At 37.6% G+C, this 17771-nt stretch overlaps 2 protein-coding genes across 2 annotated transcripts; both read right to left on the bottom strand.

Moving 5' to 3' along the window:
- Positions 1-3468: 3468 nt before the first annotated feature.
- Positions 3469-4413, bottom strand: LOC128102273 (olfactory receptor 998-like). The gene has a single exon (XM_052725860.1). It carries the CDS (start codon positions 4411-4413, stop codon positions 3469-3471), a length of 945 nt encoding a protein of 314 aa, XP_052581820.1.
- Positions 4414-16782: 12369 nt separating this feature from the next.
- LOC128102274 (olfactory receptor 998) lies at positions 16783-17727 on the bottom strand. Its single transcript, XM_052725861.1, has one exon. It carries the CDS (start codon positions 17725-17727, stop codon positions 16783-16785), a length of 945 nt encoding a protein of 314 aa, XP_052581821.1.
- Between the last annotated feature and the right edge of the window lie 44 nt (positions 17728-17771).

Here is a 17771-nt window from a genome sequence, read left to right as displayed (position 1 = left end):
CTCTTTTTTCTTTTGGTTAATTGCACCAAGTGTCTGTCAATCTTGTTTATCTTGTCAAAGAATCAGCTCTTAATTTCATTGATTCTTTGTGCTATTTTATTTGTCTATATTTCATTGATTTCTGTTCTGATTTGTGTTATTTCTTGCCATTGACTGGGTTTGGATTGATTTCTTCTTGGTTTTCCAACTTTTGAGTCATATTATTAAATCATTTGTTTATACTTTTTCTAATTTTTTAAATGTAGGCACTTAATAGATTTTCCTCATGGAACTGCGGTCAATGTGTCCCAGAATTTTTATTGTGTTATGTTTTCATTTCCATTTAGTTCCATGAAGGTTTTATTTCTTTCTTGATTTCTTCTTTGACCTAGTCATCATTCAGTAATAAGTAGTTTAATATCCATGGGTTTGTGTATTAACTAGAGATTTGTTTACTGCCAATATGTTTTGTTACATTGTGGTCAAATAAGATGTAAAAAATTATTTTAATCTTTTTGGATTTGTAGAGATTTGCTTCGTGTCCCAAGATGTGGTCTACTTTAGAAAGGCTTCCTTCTGATCCTGAATAGAATGTGTATTCTGTTTTGTTTGTGTAGAATATTCTGTAGATATCTATTATGTCCATTTGATGCATGAAATCAAATAATTCTGATTTTTCTGTTTATGTTTTGTTCAAATGACCTGTATAATAGACAAAGTAGGGTATTGAAATCACCTACTATTAATGGATTGATGCAAAGCTATGTCTTTAAATCCAGCAGTACATTTTTAAATGAAGTTTAGTGCCCCAGAGTTTAGTGCACATGTGTTTAGGATAGTAATGTCTTCTTCAATAACTGTTCCCTTGATTAGAATGAAGTATCCCTCTTTATCTCTTCTTATTAGTTTTAGTTTAAAGTCTATTTTGTCAGATATTGAGATAGTGGTATATGTTTGCTTCTTGGTCCCATTTGATTGGAGTACTTTTGTTCATCCTTTTGAGGCAGTGCTTATCTTTAAGTTTAAGGTATGTTCCTTATAGACAACAAATAAAAGGATTTAGCCTCTGGATCCGTTCAGGATATCTAGGTCCTTTGATTAGAGAATTGAAGCCAATAATATTTAAAATTTTTAGTGAAATATGTACTAACTGTGGTCATCATGATGTTTCTTTTTGGTGTTGGTATTTGTGTTTTCAATGGCATTTTGTTTTAAAAATTATGGCTTCATATTTCTTCCATAATATCTATGCTGTAATCAGTATTAACACTCCTACCTTCCTCAGTCATATAATCTGAAGATATCTGTCTTCTTAAAGATCACTCAAATAACATACTAGCCACAACACAGATAACCTACACAGTGGGTTACATAAGCAATTGCTATAATATTGGAAGTCTAGAGAAATACATACAATTCAGAGAATACAAGATAAACTCATTCACATTTCTTCTCTACAGATAGCTTGAGGCATATTGAAGTACCACACATTGAGACACCTATGTAACGAGACAAAAATAGAAAATTATCATAAGAGGGAGTGGAGTAAAGAAAAGGAAAGGGTAAAATGATGTATTTCGGTGGTGGTGGAAGGGGCTTTTACTGGTCTGGAACCAAAGACCATACTTGAACACCACACACAAGTTATATTCACAATGAAAGAGGTGCAGTATTCCGCTAAACTCACCAGATGTGGGAGCAACACATTCCATCCCAGCAATACTGTCCCAGCCCAAACAGCAAATAGCACAGAAAGCTGCTAGTGTCAAGTGGAAGGCAGAGCAGAAGAGGGACTCATCACCACAAGCAGCTCTGTCACTTGATATGCAATAATACAAGAGAATCTGTGAAACTCAAAGTTAAAGTGGTATAAAAAAAAAAAAGCAGGATGCTGCTCACTTATGACAAAGTGGGAAGTTAACTTGGGTCTCAAATTCAAAAGCAAACCCATGCAATTTGCTGCCATGAAATATATATATTTTGAGAAGCAGCTTCTGGTCTGTTTCTACTTCTTGATGAAAAACTAACTTTTGTATATGAGGTGTCATCTTGCCGTGCATCCAAACCTGCCCCCAGTGAGCAGAATCTGGTCATATCCTCCAATAAACAAAGCTAAAAAAACACAGCAGCAGTCCATCCTATGGTGAAAGGGTACACCTGAGCTGAGCCTAGTGAAAGCAGAGAGGATGAAAGATCTGGGATCCATATGTAGGTGAATAAAGGTCTAATTTACTATCAATCTATTCTTGACAAAGTAATCAGTATCCACAGATAAGTGTGTGTTATTTACCACTTCCCTAGGTTCTACACAAATATATATGCATGCAGATTTTATTCAAATATACTTTTACTCTTTTTGAAAATCTAATAAGTACAGCAAAATGATTTTCAATTTGATTCTTTCTATGTTACTGTAACAATATAAAATTGTTCTCTCAATGTCATTCATTATGCAAACTGTACAATATTTATAAAAAGAATGATCTTTTCCTTTAATGGTGGGCTTTTGAGTAATTGCCCCCTATTTTCGTTCTACTACACATACTGTTGAAATGTGTACAATTGTATGCCCTGGCACTTACATATGTGGGATACAGATATCTAAAGCAGTTTTCTGAAGAGAAACCCATGTAAATTTTTCATTTTTCAATAGAAACTACCAAAAGTCTTTGTGGAGTAGAATTGGATCATCAGCAAAAACAGTTACGCATATAGTCAAACAGGAAGCTCATCAAGCATTATTTTTAAAAAAAATGAAAATAAACTTCCAGTGTTTCATGTGAGATGGAACCTACTGCACTGATCAATTATTCTTCCTTAGTTGATTTAAAGAAAAAACAAGATTAACTTTCACATATTTGGTGATTTGTGCTCTCATTGTCTACTCAGTTATTTTCCAGCTTAATTACTTTTAATCATTGGTTTACTGATATAATGCTCCTTTGTACATTATAAATGTTATTCATGATGGAACATATATGAAAACATCTTTGCTTTTATTGTATTTTATTTTACATGCTTTGATTTATCATTTCTAATATTTAGTTTCCATGTCTATATCAAGAAATATTCATGCATTCATATAATATTCATCTGAGTTACCTTCTAGTATATATTTATACATCTCTTCTCAATATACCTCTATTATTTAGCTAGAGCTATTACATCAAAAAAGGCTGCGCATAAAAGTATTTAGAAGAATCTTCACTTTTTGAGGGGGAAGGGGAGTACGATACAGTATTTCTCTGTGTACTCCTGGAACTAGCTCTGTAGACCAGGCTGGGCTCAAACTCAGAGATCTGCCTCCTCTCCCTCTCAAATAACTGGGATTAAAGGCATTTGCCACCACAGCCTGGCATGTCTTGACTTTTCAAACAGACTACAAACTGCATTACCAGGTTCATTATGTGGCCTCTAATTCCCATTCCAGTGATCTTTAACATAAATTTTGCACCAACATCTTAGGTCTGACACAAAGAGAATTCTATCTTAAGCATCGATTAGGAAGTGCTTCCTCTCCAGTGTTCTACCGAATGCATTTTTCACCTCTTTGTTCCTCAAGCTGTAGATAAGCGGATTCAGCATAGGGATCACCACAGTATAAAATAGGGAGATCACTTTATTGATATCCAGGGAAGAACTCGCATTAGGTCGAACATAAATGAAGAAAAGTGTCCCATAAAGAATGGAAACAGCTGCTAGGTGAGAAGAACATGTGGAAAAGGCTTTCTGCCTCCCATCAGCAGTCTTGATCTTCAAGATAGCCACCAGGATGCAGATGTAGGAGACCAAGATGATCAGACCACTAGGAACTCCTATCACTCCAGCCAGGACAAAAAGCACTACCTTGTTAATCCACGTGTCAGCACATGCTAATGAAAGCAGTGGGGAAACATCACAGAAGAAATGGTTTATGGTATTTGTACCACAGAATGGTAAGGCAAAAGTCAAGGTTGTATGAGTTGTGATGTTTATAGCAGCTAGGATATAAGGTCCTATGACAAACCACACACAGACCCTCTGTGACATAATGAGTGTATACAGCAAGGGCTTACAGATGGCTGTATATCGATCATATGCCATGACAGCCAGGAGGAAACAATCAGTTGTCACAAAGAGACCAAAGAACCACATCTGCGCAGCACAGCCCACAAAAGAGATGGCTTTTTTCTCTGCAAAGATGTCACACAGCATCTTTGGAGCTATGGAAGAAGAGGAGCACACATCTACAAAGGACAGGTGGCTGAGAAAAAAGTACATAGGTGTGTGCAGCCTGGGGTCCACCCATATGAGAGTGATCATGCCCAGGTTACCCCCCAGGGTGACAAGATAAATGAAGAAAAAGATGATGAAGAGGACAATCTTCTGTTGGAGGTTATCTGTGATGCCAAGGAAGAGAAACTCGGTCACCGCAGTCTGATTCTTTTCTTCCATTGGTCAGTTGGGATCTGTCAAAAGAACAAGAATCAGGCCTTACCAAGCTCAGCCAAGTGATATTTGAAATCAACGTTGGATTGTCCTCAATAGGTCTGTTACAGATAACTCATCAACATTATGAACTGTAAGGATAGATGCAGGCAGTCATGCAAAAATCCTATGCAAACGTCAGTAACTTACCCTTGAGCTCTTTCAATTCTGTATCCCTTCTCATCAAGAGTTGTCTAGCATGTGATTGATGTAAAGCACACTCACATTATAAAATCATATTTGACATGATAATTACTATTTAGTTTTCAACTTAATATGTGAACTCTATTATTTAATTATAATCACTAACAGCTATAATAATTTTTTTCTATCATTTTTCTTTATTAAGAAAATTTCTACTCACTCCACATACTATCCACAGATTCCCCCCTCCTCCCTCCTCCCACCCCGAGCTCCAGGAATCCAATTGATGAGAGAGGAGAGATACTGCAGGCGAGGGATGTGGAGATCATGATGGAAGGACATGCAGAGATGACCGGCCACACTAGAAACCCATGAACTGTGGTCTGGTGGCTGTGGAGCCCCAATGGGACTGGACTAGGCCCTCTGGATACGGAAGACAGTTGTTTGGCTCAAACTGTTTGGGGGGCACCCTGGCAGGGGGATCAGGATCTGTCCCTGGTCTATGGGCAAGCCTCTGGAACCTGGTGCCTGTGGTGTGACACCTTGCACAGCCTTGGTGCAGTGGGAAAGGGCTTGGACCTGCCTAGGCTCAGTGTGCTGGGTTCTGCTGACTCCCCATGGGAGACCTTGATACCTAGCTGTCATCACAGAGCCTTTGTCCAGTGACTGATGGAGGCAGATACAACTATAATAATTTTTAATTCAATATTCTTACATTAAATATCCTGTAACATGATTGGAAATACTATTGAACTGAGAAATAATTAATATTCTTAACTTTAACTTCTGAGTAGTTGTGCAAATGCCCTTCAAAACCTTGGAAGTAGCTTTCTCTTGATCTCTTTGGATTCTGTAACTACTCCCATCAAATAGTGTCTGCCTATATGATCTAAAATCCTTCAGATTAGAAAATAATATTTTAAATGATAATTAAATTACTATGTTTAGAAATAAAGTTGCAATTGATCGTGGTCATGAAGTTCTTCCCTTAGAAATATAAATATAGTTCTCAACAGATTTAAAGCTAAAAGCATCATTATGAAATGGAAGAAATCAAGTGAGGAATGGGGTGGTAGACATGACTCCTGACTGCATAATTAGACCTAAAGAATATGATGTCACCAAAAGGACATCAGAGTCATACCTCTGACATCAACAAATCTCATAAATATTGGCAAAAACTTACAATGAAAATTGTGTGGGGAAGGAAGTATCTACTAAGTTAAAACAATTAAAAGATTTTATGTGATTTGTAATATCTTATATAAATACTTAGGTATAAATTATGAAATCAATTTATATATAGGAGATGTCAAATGTATATTTTGTAACTATGACTGATAGTAAAAATTGTATATATTGCATGTATGATGTAGTATTTTGAAGTATGTATATTGTATGACCTATGAAAATTACTATGAGAATGTGGACATATATGCTAATTAACTTATATAATATTATACACAGACATGTTTTGTTCATACTTGTGAAGGATATGAAAAAGACATAAGGACATTTAAACCTTCCTAGCAATTTTCAAAAAGGTATACATTCTTATCAAAAGTTGAGGCGATGAGACCCATGCAGCTAGAGTGAGCCCACCCCTGACATCGCCTAGGGTGTGAGAATCCAGAGGCCATATGGTCCAGAGACATAGGATAGAACCAAACATGACTGGAAAAAAACAAAAGATGTCAACATAATGATGCCTAACAATAGTCTGCTATACTCATAGATTGGTGACTACCCCAATTGTCATCAGAGAGCCTTTATCCAGAAACTGATGGAAACAGATGCAGAGACCCACAGGCAAACATTAAGCTGAGCTTAGGGAATCCTGCTGGAGAAAGGAAGGATGGATTGTACAAGCCAGAGGGGTCAAGGATACTACAAGAAAACCCATAGAAACAACTAACCTGGCCTCATAGGAGCTCACAGAGTCTGAACTGATAACCAGGGAGCCTGCATGGGACCAACCTAGGACCTCTACATACATGTGACATTGTGTAGCTTGATCTATTTGTAGGAGTCCTAATGGTGGGAGCAAGGGCTGTCTCAAATGCTTTGGCTAGCTTTGGGGAACCTATTCCTCATCCTGGAATACAAGGAGAGGTTCTTAGTCGTACTGCAACTTTATATGCTATGCTTTGTTGATACCCATGGGATGCCTGCCCCTTTCTGAACAGAAACAGAAGAATGGATTTGGGGGGTAGGTGGTAGGAGGGAATGGGAAGGAGAGGAGGGAGCAGAAACTGGAGTTGGGATATAAAATAAATAAATTTAATTTTAAAAAATTGAAGCATATCAATTTTGAAAATGTGACACAGAGCAATAGTTTAGTCAATGTGACCAAAATGAAGCACCTGAAGGGGGATTTGTGAATTGAGACCCATACATTAGAAGAACCCATGTCAAACACTGCCTGGAAGGCCAGGAACCAGAGTTTGTATAGTCCAGAAATGAAGGACAGAACTAAACACAATCAGAAAAAAGAATAAAGGCAATGAAAGGTTTCTTAATGATACTCAGCTGTACTTGTAGACTGGAGCTTAGCATAATCATCATCAGAGAGGCTTCATCCAGCAACTGAAGGGAGAGATGCAGAGACCCATAGTCAGACATTAGAGGGAGCTCAGAGAATCCTGCAAAAGGGGGTTAGGAAGGATTGTAGAAACCTGAGGGGTCAAGGACATTACAAGAAAACAGCCCACAGATTCTACTAACCAGGGCTCTTAGGGGCTCACAGAGACTCGACTGACAATCAGGGATCATGTATGACTCTGACCTACATCCTGTGCATGTATGTTGTGATTGTGTAGCTTTGTGTTTTTGTGGGACTCCTAACAGTGGGAGTAGGGGATGTCACTGACTCCTTTGCCTGCTTTGGGGACACTTTTCCTCCTACTGGCTGGCCTTATCCAGACTTAATATGAGGGGAAGTGCCTAGTTTTATTATAACTTGACATTCCATGTTTGGTTGATATCACTGGGAGGCCTGCCTTTTCTGAAGGGAAAAAAGGACTGGGGATGAGGGAGAGGGGATGAGGGGGACTGGGAGGACAGCAAGGAGAGGGAACTGTGGTCGGGATGCGATATATGAGAGAAGAATAAATTTTTAAAAATAAATAAAATATTTATTTAAAAAATTAAAGTTTAAACTGAACCTGGTGTTTCCCCTCAGTATTTCAAGCATATCCTATAGTCCAAAATGCAATGTACTCACTTCTTAAAAGATACCCTTTCTGCATCTTATTTGGTTGCTTCAAAGACAATGATCATTTTCTAAAGCGCAGGAAAGAATTTTAACAACCTTCATGGCAGTGAACCTTCTGAGATGGCTGACTTACTAAGCAGTCGGTGAAAAAGATGAACTTCCTATCCTGATAGGCCTAGACACAAAGGGAGAAAATTTTGACCTGATTATTGGCTCCCTTACTTCACAAAATAAGGGACCTGATACTGGGATCTTACAATTATTCAGAAGCAGGTCTCCAAAGACCTTAAGCCTCAGGGGCTTACCTCTGAAGGGACAAAATCAACTAGATATCAACATTATTGCCAAGTACAATTTGTTTAAGTGCATCTTTTCTCAAAGAGAATATTCCTAATAAAATTGTGTGAGAGTGGGGTGTGTGTGTGTGTGTGTGTGTGTGTGTGTGTGTGTGTGTGTGTGTGTGTGCACAGTCCTTCCAGGGACCCTCTTTGTCAAAACTTGCCTCTTTCTTTCTACTTGCAATTATTCTTAAATAGAATATGTTAATTAAATAAAAATATTGTATCATGACATTTCACCCATGCCTTTGAGCTTCTTTGATCACATTCACACTGAGACTAGTATTGCTAAATACTATTAATATGCTAAAATATTAAAATAATGAATTCAAGTCACATAATTTTAAAATCAAAACATGGCATCAAAATAGGAAAGGGATAAATTTTGTTTTCCAAATCATTATTATTATTTTGATTGGAAAAGTTTTTCATAACATATTGTGTGCATTGTGAGATAGGATATAATGCCTCAATTCATGTGTATATGGGAAATTGATCTTTGGTTATCAACATCTTAATTTCATGTCAAGATTTTATATGATTGTATTAAGCTCCTTTTTTTCTATTATTGAAAATAATTTTTTCACACAAGATATTCTGATTACCATTTCCCTGTGGTGGTATTGTGTTCCCCGAAACATTGTGCACACTAATAAACTTATCTGGGGTCAGAGACAGAACAGCCACAATATTAAACATAGAGGTTAGGCAGTGATAGCACATGCCTTTGATCCTAGCATTCCAGAGGCAGAGATCTACCTGTATCTCTGTATATTCAAGGATACAGCCAAGCATGGTGACTCACGCCTTTAATCCCAGAAAGTGAGCCTTTAATCCCAGGGAGTGATAGCAGAAAGCAGAAAGAAATATAAGGCCTGAAGACCAGAAACTAGAAGCTTTTAGCTGATTAAGCTTTCAGGCTTTGGAGCAACAGTTCAGCTGAGATTCATTCTGGATGAGGACTCAGAGGCTTCCAGTCTGAGGAAACAGGATCAGCTGAGGAACTGGCGAGGTGAGGTAGCTGTGGCTTGTTCTGCCTTTCTGATCTTCCAGCATTCACCCCAATAACTGGCCCTGGGTTTGTTTTTATTAACAAGAAATTTTAAGATTCATGCTACATTTCCCCTCTCTCATGTCTTCCTAAATGCCCCCTGTCTCCCACCCATCCAACATCAAACCTTCTTCCCCTCTCTTTAGAAATAAACAGGCAATTTTTAAAAATGTAACAAAACAAACAAAAAAGAGTGAGAAACACACATACACACCATAAAAATACAAAATAGGAAAACATAATATTTAAAGAAAAGACGAGTAAGATTAAAAAAAAATGACCAAAGAAATATGAGACCAAAAAAAACACCCCAAAACAGCACTGAGTTTGTTTTGTATTGGCCTTCTACTGCTGTGGATGGGGCTTCCCCTAAGTATAGTTTGTATATCCAATGCCATTGGAAAAAAAAAAACTAGTTTTTCCTTTGCAAGTATATGTCAGTTGGAGACAGCTTATTGATTATGAAAAGGAGTTAACAATCCATTTTTCCTCTTAGATTTGGGACACCATCTGGCTTGGACTTGTGCATACCCTGGGTATGCTGTCAGTCTGTGAATTCATATGTGCATCGGTGCTGTTGTGTCTAGAAGAAGCTGTTTCCTTGGTGTTATCCATCTCCTCTGGCTTTTACAGTCTTTCTACCTCCTCTTCCGCCTCTTCTACATAGAACCCTGAGCCCTGGGGGAAGGGGTTTGATAAATACATCCCATTAAGTACCGAGTGTTGTAAAGTCTCTGATTCACATTTTCCAGTTGTGAATCCCTATATTAGTTTCCATCTCCTGAAGGTAAAATCTTCTCTGATGATGCCTAGCAAGACACTGGTCTATGGATATAGAAGAATGATGTCTTTGTCATTGTATTGCTATGTTACTTTAGGGAAAAAAATAGCATTTGATTTTCTACTAGGTCCATAGCATATTTAGTTGGAGATTTTTGACCACCCAAGCAGTGTTGGGGATGGGTTCCATATCATAGAGTGGGACTTAAATTCAACCGGAGAGTGGTTGGTTACAACCACAATGTCTGTGTCAGTATTGCACCAGTTTATTATACAGGCAGGTCACTGTTGTAAACTGCAGAGTTCATAACGGGTTTGGTACATACCTTTCTCCTCTGGATACATGCAGAGTACTCCTCACTACCATGAATACTAATCAGTAGTGATAAAGGATCTAATTTAACACCAGCTCAACTTTCCCATGTGCAATGAGTTACATAGACGTTGTCTTCACCAAGAGGTATTTACTAAAACTTTGTGGACAGCAACTAGTAGCCATGGCAGCAGCCTGAGTTGTTTGGGTGTTTCCATGGAGCACCATTGGCCAACACTTCCATTAGATATAGTCCATTCCTAGAACTGGAAGTTTCATTTGGTGGTAAAAGATGTCTATTTAAGGATTGGTCCTCCCTGTTGTTTGGTGAGTCTTTCATATCTCATGATATATTTTTAGAAGCTACTACTGTGGGAAGTTTCCACATGACCCCTCAAATGGCCATTAATGTTGGTTGTCCCTCCATGAATTTTCTCCCTTACCCACCTCTTCCCTCCCCCTCTTCATTTAATCTTTGCAATGAACTATAAATTTTATTTCCTTTTCCTCGGGAGATCCTCCCCTGCCCCCAACTCCCTTACTCTATACCAAACTTTATGGTTATACATGCTATGCCATGTTATACTAACAGAAGATAACAGCCAACAACCACGTGTAAGAAAATACATGACATATTTGTCATTTTTAATCTAGGTTGAGTTTAAAAAGCTCTCCAGATGATTTTTTTCTAGTTCCATCAATTTACCTGGGATGTTCATGATTTCATTTTTAACAGTTAAACAATATTCCATTGTGTCAATGTACAACATTTGCATTATTCATTCATCTATTGATGGATATCAAGGCTGTTTCCAAATTCTATCTATTATGAATAGAGCAGCAATGAACATGGATAAGCAAGTATCTCTGTAGTGGTGTCTAGAGTCCTTTGAATATATGCCCAAGAATGAAATAGCCAGTTCTTAGGGAAGATCTATTCCCAGATTCCTGGGAAACTGACAACACTGATTTCCTAGTGGTCATACAAGTTTGCAGTCCTACCAGAAATGGATGAGTGTCCCCCTTACTCCACATCCTCACCAACATGAGCTGGCATTTGTTTTATTGATCTTAGGCATTCTAAGGGGTTCTAAGATAAAAATCTAAGTAGTTTTGAATTGCATTTCCCTGGTGGTGAAGGATGTGAACATTTCTTTAAGTGTTTCTAAGTCATTTAAGTGTCCTCTATGGAGAATTCTCTGTTTATATCTGCACCCCATTTTTTAAATTTTTAATTCTTGACATCTAGTGGTTTTTTTAAAGTTCTTTATATATTTTGGATAGATATTTGTGGTGATGTTTTATTTGTGCTGAAATGTAGTGATATTTTATTTGTGCTTTGATAAATAAAGCTTGCCTGGAGATCAGGGGGGAAAGGCCAGCCATTTTAAGTAAACAAAGTCTTTTCCTTCCTTTATTCCTATTATTCACAGATTTGATCTGGTTATAATGTTTTAGATTTCTTAGATGTGGTATGTCTGAATTTTTTTTTTAATTTAACACTCTCCTTGACTGAAGTATCCATTTCTTCTACCTTGTCTCCAACACTTGTGATTCTCTCTTCCATGTCTTCTATTCTGTTCTGTTTCTAAGGTTTTTGTTTGACTTCCACTTTTTTCATTTCCAATTTTATCTCAATTTGATTTTCATTAGTGATTCTATTTCTACTTTTATGGCTTAAACTGTTTTTATCACTTAATTCCACTGTTTTTAAATGTTTTCAAAGACTTCATTAAAGAATTTATTCACACCCACTTTCAGGTCCTCGAACATATTTGTAATTGCTATTTTATGGTTCTTTTCTTGTAGTTTATATTGCATTTCTTGGGGCCTGATGTAGTAGCCTTTCTGGGTTCTAGTGGGGATATATTGTACTAGCTGTTAATGATTATATTTTTGCACTGGTGTCTAGGTATCTGGGCTTGGGATAATTGAGGTGATTCTAAGTGTTGATATCTGGGCTTGTCTTTGTTGTGTGGATGTTCAGGGCAGTGAGGAATGGCAGAGAATAGATGTGAGCCAGGAGAAAAGGCTGAGAAGGGGCTTTAGGAAAGAACTAAGGAGATCCTGTCCATATGAAGAGGCAGAATCCTCAGAAAGTTGGAGGTGTGAAGGGAAGAGGGTCTCCTCCAAGTAATTTGCAAGACAAGAATAATCCAGACATTCTCCAAGAGGGAACCCTTTGTTCTGAACTGAACTCCAAGAGTTGAAATATTCAGTGATGAATTTGAGGTGGGAGGGGCATCTGTAAGCAGGTTGTTAGCAGGCTGAGGGTGAAAATGGAAAGATCAAAACAGAGGACAGGTAGGATACTGTGACTCACCTGAGTCCGTGTCACATGTGTCCAATGGAGGTCCCATGTAAGCAGAAAGTGTTTCTAGGTGTCGGGGGCTGACAGGATAGAATAGGGATGGGTGAGAAGGAACAGCTAAAAGGGTCCACAGGAAGAGGAAAGCTGTGTCCACACCAAAGTTTGGTGAACTCCCCAGGAAAAAGAGGTCAGGTGGGGGGACAGTCCCCTACAAGCGATCTGCTACAGGGCTGGGGAGGAGACTGCAGAGATTGCAGTGACTGACAGGAAGGAGGGTGAAGATCAACTGCCTGGGTCTCAGCCTGGTGTGGCTACTGGCTCCCAAGTCACAGTCTTTCTAGGTAGTTGTGGCTGACACAAAGAAAAGGGGAGAATGGTAACCCGGGTCCACTATAATGTTCAGTGGAGTCCCTAGGGAATGGAGCATAGTGTGAGAACAGGTCCTGTAAGCAGTATCTCATCTATTTTGAGATATGTAGTGCTCTGGTGTTAATTATATTCTTTAAGCTGTGCCACAGAACATTAGAATGTACTCCTCCTCCTATTTATCAATAACATTATTCCTTAATGGAATCCTCCACATTCTCCAGACTCTCCTATTCTCCCCAGACCCTGGTCCCACTTTTCTATTCTCATATTCTATAATATTAACTTTTTAATAGCATTTTGCTTATAAGTAATATTTGGTGTTTTCATCCTGTGCTTGACTTATTTCACTTAGTTAGTTTAATGTCTTCCATATCAATTCATATTGTTAAAGATGAAAGAATTTCATGTTGTTCATAATAGTACAGTAATCCAGTATGTATATATGTGATATTTTTTCTTATTTATTTGTTTCCTGGTGGACATTTCTGTTTATTCCCTTTCCTAAAGATTGTGAATTGTTGTAATACATATTGTAGTGGTAAATTGTTGTAATAAATGTAGTAGTAAATTGTAGTAAATATTGTAGTTGTCTATAACACATTGACTTTATTTCCTTCCTTTAGACTTATACCCCCCAGTGATATTGCTGGATTGATGTTATTCTATTTTCATTTGTATAGCCTTTATGCTGTTTTTTGTAAAGAATGTACTGAATTTACCTGGCTACTATATAATTTATCCGTATCCTCACAAGATACTTTTGTCTTTCAAATAATAATCATTGTTGATGTAATATCATGTGGTTTGATTTCCACTTCTGTAATAAGTAATGATATTTGATGTTCTTCATATACATGTTAGGCATGTGTATGTTCTTTTAAGAAATTTCTTATCTATTTTATAGCTGGATAAGAATGATAATTTTTTAAATATTCTTCTACAATCAAATAACAGGCAACAAAAAAAGAAATCTACATTATCAGGTTGTGAGATGTAACAATAGAGAGGGTCTGTTCAGAGCTTCTATAAGTTTCATACACAAGTCTGGACTCTAAATGATTTAGATGTTATAGTTTACAATAAGATATATTTGAACTAAGACAGAGTTCTCTGGAAGTGTTTGGGGTTTCAGAAGGAGACTTCAGTGATGTTTGGAGAGAGGAGCCTTCCTTTACCTACAGAACATACCACTGTTTTACATGAATCATGTGCTTCATAAGAAAAAGTTGTGAAGTGTGAGCCCATAAAAATCTATTTAATAATTTATTAAGGGGTGCCATGAAAATACAGACTCACTGATACAGAATAAGGAAGACACCAGTGCTGATCCTGTTGATCCAAGATCATAGGGGACTAAGCCATGGAAGGAAGATGGAGACCAACTGCAAGCTGCTCCACGCTGCTGCCTGATCTGGTCCTTGCCACCAAAGAGAGTGCATGACCCCTATTCCTCTGCTCTTAAGCGGTCACATATGCAGGCAAGACCATGCCCTAGGACTTTCTTCCTCAAAGCCATTGGCTGAATGCAGAGAATTCCCACAACAAAGTCATCTTCCTTTACATATAGTCTCATCTTTCTTTCCATTACTTTTATACGTATTTGTGTGAGGTGTATGCATGTGTATATGGTTTTAGGTGAAAAGCACATGTGAACAGATCTACCATTGACTGTCTTCCTCAATTTTTCCACTTCAATTTTTTTTGAGATGGAGTTGTTTACTAAACCTAAACCTCTCTGATTGGCCACAGTAAATGACCAGTAAGCTGTAGGGATTCTCCTTATCGACCCAGCATTCGCAATATAGTCATGTCACCATGCCTGATTTTTATATGGGTCTTGGGGATCTGAACTCAAGTCCTCATGCTTGTGCAAGAAACACATTGCTGACCAGGCCATCTCTCTAAAGCCCTTTTATGCAACTTAGATCTGATAAGGAGTGACCAATTTCAAGGTGGTATTGTGTGGGAACTGAAGAAAAATGGCCCTAACTGAGTAAAAAAAAAAAAATTAATCTTCTAAAACATTACAAGACTTGGTTTATATACCTACTACAGAGCTAAATATTTGGTTGATAATGTATTTGGAGTTAGAGGAAGCATAAGACTCTCCATAGAGGAATTCACAAATTCAGGAGAATCCCAATAACTCAGGAGAAAGTCTATATCCAAGACATTAAGAACCATTCTTTAAATTTTTTTATTATTATCATTATATTTGAGTTTGGAGGAGGAATTTCCAAGGCTTAAAATTCCTATATGGGAATGCTAAGAGGAATTTATTATATAAAACAAAATAATATGTTATCTGATGACTGTTGCCCTTGAGAAGACCTGAGAAACACTCATGCCATTATAAGGAAGGAATACACCAGTGAGAGAGAATCAAGATTGTTGAGAAGCTGTAGATATAGACTTCCAATAGTCAACTTGGGTGATAGGATTCTCAACGCTTGTGTCAAAGAATTACTACCACTACAGAAGACATGAAGTTTGCAGCAGAGGTCACCATCCCTCTAGTCTTTTTAAATCTGCTTTCTGAACATTAAACACTCAATTTGTGCACAATGATTAAAAACTCTTCAGTCCAACACTAGTTCTAGTAGCAGCAGTATGACATATGTGCATCACTTGTAAGATCTCAGAAGCAGGGCATATGCTCGGGGATTTCAGAAAGTATTCTTTCCTATTCCACATGGAAGCTGCTCATTCATATAAGATGAACAATATGTATTTATAATTATATCTCAAGATTATATGAATACTCCTAGATTTCTTGATAATATGATCAATTACTGGAATGACTACTACATGAATCACATTCTTTTTATTCAGTAAGTTACATGAGTAGTTGGTAGAATATTGGAGATGTTCAGAGAAAATAATGTGATCCAGAGAGTTTAAAAAAAAAGCCCCATTAAAATTTGAGATGTTGAGGCTGATTAGATGACATAGCACATTTGCCCCCAGTCCTAGTGACCTGAGTTCAGTCTCCAGAACTCATGTTGTAGAAGGAGAGAAGTGACTCTGGCAAATTTCCCTCTGCCCACACACATACATGCATCTTGACATGTACACATGTGTGTGAACACACATACATGCAAATCAATAAATATATAAAAAAATTCATGAATGTGACACTTTTGACATCTTTTACAGAGTCAGTACTAAGGGCCATACTTGAGCAATCCTTCCAACATGGTATTTCATCTCCCCTGAAATATACTGCAATGATCTTTTAATTTGACCTTATGATCAAAATACAGATTTAATAGTTTTTGTTGTATTTTCCGTGTTTTTATGATTATCATCCTTGTTTCTATGAGTTACCTGTTTCTTCATTTGCATAGCTACTTACCTATCTTTATTGTTATGGTTTTTAATTTGAAATTATCCTTTATATATCATGGATGTGGTTTAATTGATAACACATGTATAAAAACAATTACTCCCATTTGTTATTTTCTTTTGAATGCATTTGTAGTATTGTGAACAGTCATCATTTAGTTTTTATGCCTGAATTTAAAAAGTATCAGCAGATTGAATATCACACAAACACTGCAAATATTGACTTCTAGTAGTGTTCTAGTATACACTCATATTTATGTTCCCAGCCCAACTCTATATAATTTTACAATGACAGATATACCACAAAAAATACAACAGAAGCAGATAAATATTTGGAACTTCCTTAATTTTCAGATAAACTCCACAGTGGCAGAACCAGGCTCATCCTCCAGCCTCTAATCCACTCCAGTGTCCTTTTAAGAATATACTCATGAACTGACATTTAAGGCATAGCACTAACACAATTCGACCTTACCTACCTGCTGGAAAATGTTTCTTTTTCATCTTTCTCCTGAATGCACCTTTCACTTCCTTGTTCCTCAAGCTATAGATGAGGGGATTCAGCATGGGGATCACCACAGTATAAAACAACGAAATCATTTTGTTGATGTTCAAGGAAAAACTTGCACTGGGTCGAACATAGATAAAGAAAAGAGTCCCATATAGGATAGAAACAGCTGCCAGGTGAGAGGAACAAGTGGAGAAGGCTTTTCGTTTTCCATCAGCAGTTTGAATCTTCAAAATGGCCATCAAGATGCAGACATAGGAAACTATGATAATCAGACCACTGAACACTCCTATTGCTCCAGACAAGACAAAAAGTACAATCTTATTGATCCAGGTGTCAGCACATGCTAAGGAAAATAATGGGGAAACATCACAGAAGAAATGGTTGATGGCATTTGGACCACAGAATGGTAAGCAAAAAGTCAAGGTTGTATGAGTTGTGATGTTTATAACAGCAAAAGCATAAGGCCCTACAACCAGATGCACACAGACCCTCTGTGACATAATGAGTGTATACAGCAAGGGCTTACAGATGGCTGTATACCGATCATATGCCATGACTGCCAGGAGGAAGCACTCAGTTCCCACAAAAAGACCAACAAACCACATCTGTGCAACACAGCCCACAAAGGAGATGGCTTTTTTCTCTGCAAAGATATCACACAGCATCTTAGGGGCTATGGAAGAAGAGGAGCACACATCTACAAAAGACAGGTGGCTGAGAAAAAAGTACATAGGCGTGTGCAGCCTGGGGTCCACCCATATGAGAGTGATCATGCCCAGGTTACCCCCCAGGGTGACAAGATAAATAAAGAAAAAGATGATGAAGAGGACAATCTGCTGATGGAGGTTATCTGTGATGCCAAGGAAGAGAAACTCGGTCACTGTGGTCTGATTCTTTTCTTCCATTGTCAGTTGGGTTCTGTTGTGAGACAGATGTGTATTCTTTTATT

The sequence above is a fragment of the Peromyscus californicus genome, unplaced genomic scaffold (assembly GCF_007827085.1).
Source record: "Peromyscus californicus insignis strain IS unplaced genomic scaffold, ASM782708v3 Scaffold_7__1_contigs__length_154581171, whole genome shotgun sequence".
NCBI lineage: Eukaryota > Metazoa > Chordata > Mammalia > Rodentia > Cricetidae > Peromyscus > Peromyscus californicus.
The sequence above is the reverse complement of the archived record's forward strand: the minus strand, read 5'-3'. Positions and strand labels throughout refer to the sequence as shown.